This window comes from Sorghum bicolor, chromosome 2 (assembly GCF_000003195.3).
Source record: "Sorghum bicolor cultivar BTx623 chromosome 2, Sorghum_bicolor_NCBIv3, whole genome shotgun sequence".
In the NCBI taxonomy this organism is placed as follows: Eukaryota; Viridiplantae; Streptophyta; class Magnoliopsida; order Poales; family Poaceae; genus Sorghum; species Sorghum bicolor.
Genome location: NC_012871.2, coordinates 61,734,209 through 61,743,752, shown reverse-complemented (window position 1 = coordinate 61,743,752; position 9,544 = coordinate 61,734,209). Strand labels below are relative to the sequence as shown.

The 9,544-nt window shown below is 44.3% G+C and overlaps 1 protein-coding gene across 3 annotated transcripts; it reads left to right on the top strand.

Moving 5' to 3' along the window:
- Positions 3,731 to 6,633, top strand: LOC8083090 (abscisic acid 8'-hydroxylase 3). Of its 3 annotated transcripts, none has more exons than XM_002462444.2 (7): positions 3,731 to 4,510; positions 4,596 to 4,751; positions 4,890 to 5,231; positions 5,330 to 5,408; positions 5,594 to 5,700; positions 5,830 to 5,948; positions 6,216 to 6,633. In XM_002462444.2, exons 1-7 carry the CDS (start codon positions 3,959 to 3,961, stop codon positions 6,367 to 6,369), a joined length of 1,509 nt encoding a protein of 502 aa, XP_002462489.1. In that variant the 5' UTR covers positions 3,731 to 3,958; the 3' UTR covers positions 6,370 to 6,633. The 3 variants fall into 3 exon arrangements, with proteins under 3 accessions (XP_002462489.1, XP_021308019.1, XP_021308020.1); XM_021452344.1 differs by having other exon boundaries at positions 5,830 to 6,107; XM_021452345.1 differs by having other exon boundaries at positions 5,830 to 6,357.

The following is a 9,544-nucleotide window of genomic DNA, read 5'->3' as shown; positions in this document are numbered from 1 at the left end:
TAATTCCATGGAAAATGAAATATATATCGTGGAATCCAAGCTAAGTAAATCGTGCAACATTACTGTCTTCGTGAGCTAAGTATCTATCCTTATATGCTGTAGCTCAATGCAAGTTTTTTTTTTTTCAAAAACACGCTTGGCACATATTTCATTAAGCAAAGAAAAAGAGTTTTGTTATAGCCAATACACCAAAACAGTAATCCAAAGATTATTGTTAAAACTAAGACGACAAATTACCTCAATCTGCCCCAGCGAAAGCGAGTCCAACACATCTAAGTGCCGGTACCCTTGCCGCAGTCCACATGGTAATCTCATCTTCAATGCCCTAGAGCAGCTGCACCACCAACCTTGACGTCTCATTGAAGGTTCTCGTGTTTCTTTCCTTCCACAACATCCATCCAACAAGAAAGAACAACAAATCGAAACCGCGGCGAATTATAGCTCAATGCAAGTTGCGTCAGAGTTCCAGAACACACGTTCGTAGTGAGAAGAAACAGATATGCATTGGCCTGCTGAGCTATCGTGTATACAGTCATGCAAAACAATGCAAGTGCTACGCACCCTCATCAGATGTTAGGACGTCGTACCAGTGCCACATCATCCTCGTCAGCATTGCGGCCCGGCCACAAAGAAGCCATGCATGGCTTCTCACCGAGGTCAATCTGCTCTGCAACTGTGGAGCGGAAGCCACTGGTATGTTCTTGATATTTCCTTTGTTTCGCCGCCGTGAAAACGATAAAAATATCATTCAGACCAATACAATGGCATTCGCATATACTGTAGCTACCAGTACTATCACTGCAGCCGCCGATTGGCAGCTGCAGCCTGCAGGTCGCTCGCGGCACGGTGTTCCTAGTCAATTTGTTGCGTTTGCGTGCACATCACTGACGCGAGTTGCATGCAAATGGGCTCTGGCAGCCAAGTCGCGAGCTGTTCACGTCCTGGAACAGGAGGGGGCCGCGCCCGCGCGGGGAGGCAACCGTGCAGTGCAGTTCCCGGCCGTGCGGGAGGCGCAAGGCTAGCGCAACGCAAAAGGGGTGGGCGCGGCTGCCGAGAACCGTCTCGAAGCTAGCCCCGTCCGAGTCCGACCTGGCCGCGACGGCGACGTCGACGCACACACCACCAGGTTCGCCCGGGGGCCCCCGTCGGGCAGCTGGAACTCTCGGGAGCCTCCACCTGGCCGACCCGATCTCGCGCAGATACGACGCGAGGCCGCGCCGCTGATGCGTACGGGGATGATGGCCCTGCCTTTGCTCGTCCTCATGATTGCCCCCGCCCCCCGCCCCCCCCGGCGGAGGTAGAGGATAGAGACCACACGACACAGCCCCAGCTGGCGCCCCGCGGGCACCGGCGAGGTCGCGCGCGCATGCTTGCATGGCTGCGATCTCGTGGCACATGCCGCTTGGCCGTCCGTCCGTCCTGGCGCCGAGGACGGCCGCGCGTGGGTGCGGGTCGGCCAATTAAACGGGCCCCCGGCCGGGGTGTCGTCGTTGGTGCGACCCTTGTCATCAAATACTAATCTGACACCGTTGGATCCTTCGTGCACGGAACACGTGATCTTGCGATACAACACATTGTTTGCATTGCTTGCGCACTGTTCAAATTGTATTTTTGCGAAGACATCAGATGGTGATTTCGGGTACACTTGGGCCACCCAAAAACTCAAAAATTTTCAAGATTCCCCATTACATCGAATCTTTAGACGTATACATGGAGTATTAAATATAGATGAAAATAAAAACTAATTACACAGTTTGGTCGAAATTGACAAAGACGAATCTTTTGAGCCTAGTTAGTCTATTATTGGACAATAATTACCACAAACAAACGAAAGTGCTACAGTGTCGCGAAATATTTCCCATCGGGAACTAAACAAGGCCTTGATGTTGTACCAATATCAAGCAAACTTACCCTCGGCAATAAAACTACTCGAAATTTTCACCAAAATCTGATCAAACTTTTAGAGTTTCGCCCATGAACAACTTCTAAAGCATTTAATTTATAGAAACGTATAATGTAGATTTTTCTTTATATAAGTGCTTTTGTTGTCTCATACTTCATCCGTTCCAAATTTTAAGCTCTTCTGTCCTTTTAGGTGCAGAGCATTTGATATGTATCTTGATATGTTGTATCTAGATGTATAATAAAACTATATATCTAAAAAAATCAGAACGACATATAATCTAAATGGATGGGGTAGTATCTATATATTGAATATTATATAACAACATTTAGATAAAAAAAATTACACCTAAATCGCTATTTTTGCCCGAATAGAGCGCAACTGTACACTACCCAATGATAATTAACATTTCTAATGCACTATTATAAACATGAGAATGTTGTTATGTATAACATTGTCAAAGGCCTAAAATCGACTAAATCTCCAAGGACCTCAAGTATGGATAGATCACACAGATCATAAACACGAAGCTCACATAGTTTTATACTAGTTAAGACATATAAGACGGAGTAATATACTCTGTGTCTTGAGCTTGTATATTAGAAGGTGGAGAGTAAGATGCAGAGATCTAAACCTGATTACAAATAATGCTAGATATAGTATAGGCGACTACTGTCTAGAGCTTGGTGAAGGAGAGAACAAGTTCTATGGTAATTTAGAAGGTATATATCTCAACAAGTTCTATATATGGTGTTCAACATAAATAACATAGGCGCAGCTAGTGATAGCTTTGGAGCAATTCACTGTTTCTTATTCTGTGAATCCTTGATTATCCACATCTTTCAAATAAAAGAGAAAAGCGATAAGTTTCCAGTAATACTCTTTGGTAAACAACAATGGCGTTTTAATTTCCACAGATCTTAACAATGTGGATTTCCATATCTCAACCGATGAGCAAGTAAATATAGGTAGTGAGGCATGAAATTTATTTTTGATGAGTTTCCAGTCATACTCTTTGATAAACAACAATGGGTTGTTTTTTAAATTTATCAAAATGAAAATAATTAAAACCATGAATCATAAGGGTTGTCAAAATGGACCTTTTATGCGTATCCCATATCATTTTCGGATGACTTATCAAACAACATTTTTTTCATATTTGTGGTCAGTATAAAAGCACATATGTGATTTATTAAACAAAAATGTTTAGAAACCTAAGGACTATGTGGGGACACAAGGAAGATCTAGCCGATTCCAAAATATTCCCTCCGTTCCATAAAGGTTGTAATTCTAGTTTTGTCTTGAGTTAAATATTGCTATTTTCTGAGTCAAAAAAATATTGCTATTTTCTATCATCGGTTCCTATAAACTCATGTAATTTAACATCTGAATTATATATTATGAAAGTATTTCTAGTTAACCTAAAAAAATAAATCTTATGATAGTAATAAAGTATACAAATTTGTACAAATTGATGGCTGAAACAGAAATGTTTTACATTAAACAAAACTAAAACATCATATCAAGGAGTGTTCGCTTCAATTGATGCGCTTTTGGACAAGCACATGCTTAATTGCTCAAGCCGAGCTAGAACTTAGGGGGTACTTAGTAAGGCTTCTCCAGAAAGATGCGGCTTCGGTCGTAAAAACAGCTTCTTTACAAAATATTTAGTAAGGCTCTTTCAAAAGAGCCAAAGTCATCATGAGGAGTCCTACCAAAGAGATCCTTATCCTCCACATACCGGTCTTGACTTTAACCTATGCTCTTGAGACTTGCCAGCAGCGCTCCTTCTATAAATACCACGCAAGGCGTTGCCTCGACCTCCACCATTCGAAAGATCCGTCCATCCAAGATTTTTCTTCTCTGTCCCTCTCTCGCGCGCGCGCTCTCCTCACAACACACACAAGACAGTCTCGATCTCTTCTCCTCCTAGCCACCAACATATAAAGCAAGCTCTCACACACACACAGAACCCACAAGCTCAAACCAAAACTCAGCGGAACGACAGTCTGCAATCGCAGCAGCTGATCTGCTTCTAAGCATATCAGTTATTGGATGGCCTTCTTCTTCATCCTTGCTTGCACCCTCATTTTTCTAGCCATCGCCTACTACTTCCAGTACGCACGCTGGCAGAAGGGGAGAGGCCGCTCCGGCGGCGGCCATGAGAAGCAGGCTTCTTCTTCCTTGAAGTCGCTGCCTCCTGGCTCCATGGGCTGGCCTTACCTCGGCGAGACCCTCCAGCTCTACTCCCAGGACCCCAACATCTTCTTCGCCTCCAAACAGAAGAGGTACGGCGAGATCTTCAAGACGCACCTCCTGGGTTACCCCTGCGTGATGCTGGCGAGCCCGGAGGCGGCGCGGTTCGTCCTGGTGACGCAGGCGCACCTGTTCAAGCCGACCTACCCTCGGAGCAAGGAGCGCATGATCGGGCCGTCGGCGCTCTTCTTCCACCAGGGCGACTACCACCTCCGCATCCGCAAGCTCGTCCAGGGCGCGCTCGGCCCCGACGCGCTCCGCGCGCTCGTCCCTGAGGTCGAGGCCGCCGTGCGCTCCACTCTCGCTTCCTGGGACGGCCATGTCAGGAGCACGTTCCACGCCATGAAGACGGTAAGCAAGCAAGCTTGCATCGCCAATGGTGATGTCCGTAATGTCGAATGAATCGGATGTCTGAGAACCTCTTGTTACGTTTCAGCTGTCGTTTGATGTGGGCATCGTGATGATCTTCGGCGGCGGCCGGCTGGACGAGCGGCGCAAGGCGGAGCTAAGGAAGAACTACTCCATCGTGGAGAAGGGGTACAACTCCTTCCCCAACAGCCTACCGGGGACGCTCTATTACAAGGCGATGCAGGTGAGCACACGCAACGCAACGGCATGCATTTACAGCACAGCTGATCTCTAGTACCTTCTGGCGTCCCCGTACCGTACGCCTTGGCAACGGCAGTGCCCTGACATGCATGCATGATGTGAAACCGTGGAAACACTGTAGGCGCGGCGGCGGCTGCAGGGCGTGCTGAGCGACATCATGCGCGAGCGGCGGGAGCGCGGCGAGCCGGGCACCGACCTGCTGGGCTGCCTGATGCAGTCCCAGGGCGACGACGGCGCGCCGCTCCTGAGCGACGAGCAGGTCGCGGACAACATCATCGGCGTGCTGTTCGCGGCGCAGGACACGACGGCCAGCGTGCTCACCTGGATCGTCAAGTACCTCCACGACCACCCCAAGCTCCTGGAGGCCGTCCGGGCGGAGCAGGCGGCCGTCCGCGAGGCCACCGACGGCGGTAGGCTGCCGCTGACGTGGGCGCACACGAGGAGCATGGCGCTGACGCATAGGGTACGTACGCGCGTGCTGGAAAAAACGCAAACAAAACCTCTGACAGCGTGTGTTTTCGGATATCTTGTGGTTACTGATGGCGCCGTTATTCTGTTCAGGTGATTTTGGAGAGCTTAAGGATGGCGAGCATCATCTCCTTCACATTCAGGGAGGCCGTGGCCGACGTGGAGTACAAAGGTACGCACGTGCGCGTACACGCATGCTTCTGCAGCTAGCCTGTCGTCTGTGGTCGGCGTGGAGCTACGTCACCGTAGAGGCGCTGCTTGGCACTCCTTTTTTTCTGCACGTAGCAGCAACTAGCTAGCAAGAGGGGTTTAATTCTGACTCGGATTCTTCCTTGTATTTCCCTTGGCGTGTTCTAGGGTTCCTTATCCCCAAGGGGTGGAAGGTGATGCCGCTCTTCAGGAGCATCCATCACAGCCCGGACTACTTCCAGGATCCACACAAGTTCGACCCTTCTAGATTCCAGGTACAGTATCCGGTCTCGATCCTCACCGTTGCTGTAGTTGACGTTGATGCTCGCAATACGTTGCTGATCTCAGCCTCGTTTTTTTTTTCTGTGGTCGTTTGTGGAACGACGACGTTGCACATGATGCAGGTGGCGCCGCGGCCGAACACGTTCCTGCCATTTGGGAACGGCGTGCACGCGTGCCCCGGGAACGAGCTGGCCAAGCTCGAGATGCTGGTCCTCATCCACCACCTGGTCACCGCCTACAGGTGCGTTCATCTCCTCGCAGCTTCTCCCTATATTTCCGCTTGTACATACCCTTGTGCACCAGGACGACACATATGGCTGGTGCCACTCGATCCATCGCCCACTGCACCTCTCCTCCTATATGAGCATCATCGTCATCAGCACGTGGGAGATATATACTGATGAGTTTTCATAACGACAGTTTGAGTTGTTTATATATATGTTGATCGATCTTACTTACATACACTGAGATACTGATTGGCGTGTGCATGCTTTTGTTTAATTTGCAGGTGGGAGATTGTTGGATCCAGTGATGAGGTCGAGTACAGCCCATTCCCTGTGCCCAAGCATGGCTTGCCTGTCAAACTATGGAGGGAGAACAGTACGGTGGACAGAAAGGGGCGTCAGACCGATGACGATGATGTGGAGGATATAATAGTTTGACTTAGGCATTAATTTAACCAAGCTAGCTAGAGATGTTTTTTCTTTATTTCTTGTTTTTTTTTCTTTGCTCGCCCTTCTCCTCAATCAAAAATATTTTGAAGGAGAAGAAACGGCAGCGTTCTCTTTTCGTTTTCTTTGGCTTTCCCCGATAATGATGAGAATGTAATTAAGCTGTCTGGACATCAGTGGTCCAGTATCGTCGTTGCTATATATAGTATTCATCACCCGAAACAGGGGGAGCGGTATTGCCCCCCTTTTGATCTACGATTTTGTGTTGCCATCTTAATTAATAAACATGTTGAACTAAACAATTTTGGGGTTCCAAAATTAATATTTTGCTGCACAAAACCCACCATTAGATGGTAGCAAAACTGGATTTAAAACGAATAGTATGTGTTGCTATCAAGTTTAATAATGTATGATTGTTTCTGCAATTTGTAAAACAATCAAGTTGGCCTGTAATAGTGCGAGGAGCTAGTTTGCTTATTATGGTATTTAGATTTTTTATTTCAAATATTTTTTTAATAGTTCTCTTTATTTATTTGATTATAATTTCTTTCGATGCACCTTTATTGGCATGGGCTTCAACTCTAAGTAAAGAGCTATTGTAATCTTTCTCATCTTAATTGTTCTTTTTTTTCTATTATTATCCCATGATTGCGCAGTTTCAGCAGATGCCAAATCAAGTAGCCTTTGGTCTCATCTTAGTGAGCTCTATTAGCCATGAAACGACTTTTGAAGTCTTTATCTAGTTCCTTATTAGGTCTCTTACATAGATTTAATCTAAGATGATCTTGCTTCTTCTATTATGGATCTATAGTTTTTTTGGTATAGTATAATTTTATACACCACAATGCTTTCATGACTTGGAGCGATCTGCTAAGAGCCTAACGACACCATTGAGTCCACATAGTCTTATCTTATAAAGCTAAATCTCACTAAATCTTTTCTCTCTTCAAGCAAGGTGTCCACATCATTCCACCACTAAGTGTCCCACTAATTTGTAATCCTTTCATGTAAGCTATCCACGTCATCCCTTATTAATTAAAAAATATCAACATCATCCTATTATGTGCAATACTTTCAATCTCTAATCTATTAACGTAAAGTCATTTACAAATGCTATTTGTTTTATCACCTATCTTTTATAATATGATCAAATATTCTATTGATTTTTCTTCTATTAGCCACATCATCCCTTATTAGTTATAATAGAAATGCCCACAACATCTCTATTATGTGCAATACTTTTAATCTCTAATATATATTATTCATTTACATATGATATCTATTTCATCAACTATTCTTCTATAATGTGATCAAATATTCTATTGGTTTTTCTTCTATTAGCTTAGTAACTTTTTTACCAGATCTGATATAATAAAGTAACATACAAATCAAATTAATTTATATGCACAATATATATATTTATTTTGAATAAAATTCCACACAACAACGCGCGGAGTGTGCTTCTAGTTTCATGTAATCATGAGTCTGCTGGATAGACAACTTATTAGTTATTACCAATGAGATGTCCTTTTAGTTGTCTTGTAATAACATGCACTCCTTAATTTATGAATTGAAATTCATCATGGCATAGATTCACAATGCATATCATCGAATAAACAAATGATCATAGATCATATAATCAAATTGGCATATAAATATTGCATACAATCAAATTGATATATAATCACAAATCACAAAGCATTCTCAATTTTACAAATAAACATGCTTAGAAACATGATTTAAATCATATTATATATTACGTAAATATAGGAATGAGCTCGTCTCATATTCAATGAACGTACTACCTCCGTCCAGGAAAGAATGCAATTATAGGATCCGTGTCAGCCAAAATAACTCAAGTTTGACCGAGTTTATAGTAAATTAATAATATTAGTATTTATTTCTTCAAACATAATTTTTTTTATAAAACTTAATTTATAACTAACCTAATGATACTTATTATATACCATGAATGATAGTTTTTTATATAAATTTAGTCAAAATTCAAACTGTTTGACTCCTCAGAAAACGAGATTTATATTCTTTCCTAGATTAATAGATGTCATGTCCTTATGAGGCGGACTCGTGGCCACATTGACGAGGATGCCTATGCCGATGCGTTGGTCGTCATAGTACTTGTCCACAATACACTATTTAAAACAGTAGAGCTTTTCTAGTATTTTAAATTAGTAATAAAATACTATTACTAGTAACGGCATTAAGCAATCCTCACTATATGAGGTATTTAGTAAGAACAGTTTATGCTAAATTTTAAATATTAATACTAGTGAACTCTATGTCACTGGAAGAAATTGAAAATTCTGTGGTTGAGCTCCGCGAAGTACACAAGGTTCACGTGGAGACCGATGAAGATGCTCCCCCTTGATGCACCACGAGAGTCCACGAGTAGGGCGTTGTTTAGTTCCGAAAAGTGAAAAGTTTTCGGTACGGTAGCACTTTCGTTTCTTTGTGACAAATATTATCCAATTATGAACTAACTAGGATCAAAAGATTCGTATCGTGATTTACAGCTAAACTGTGTAATTAGTTTTTATTTTCGTCTATATTTAATGTTTTATGCATGTGCCACAAGATTGAAGATTCGATGTGACGGGGAATCTTGAAAACTTTTTGGTTTTCAGGCCTAGGCGTCGTAGAAGAAGCGCGGTAGATGGCAACGAGCCCCGGCGTGCAGGGGAAGCGGCACACAAAACGTATGTGTGGATGCCGTCCGCCGCCGCTTCCTGGCAATGAGTTGACGGCTTGACGCTGCCTCCACCGGTGTGTGCAAGGAACTCCCATCGATTTGTGGATATATAGTTTCCTTCCGCCTTCCAAATCCAAATGCGTTTGGTTCACCACCGGAGAACGAATATGCACGTCTAAAACAAGATCTATATATCAAAGTGCATGAGTTGAATTCATTCAGACATTTGGTAATTCAAATCCATGCATTGACATCCGTGTGTCTACTCGCAGTCGCAGGCAATGTCAAGCGTGAGACGATGAGAGCCTCATCAGCGCCATGCCCATGCACGGTAGGAGTACAAAGCTGATGACGTGGAGTGAGAGTTGGCGGCCGTCCACACCTCGCCGTCTCGCGACAAAGGCCGTTAATTGGAGTCCAGCTCAGGCTGACCGGGCGCCGTACATGCGCACAGTGCCC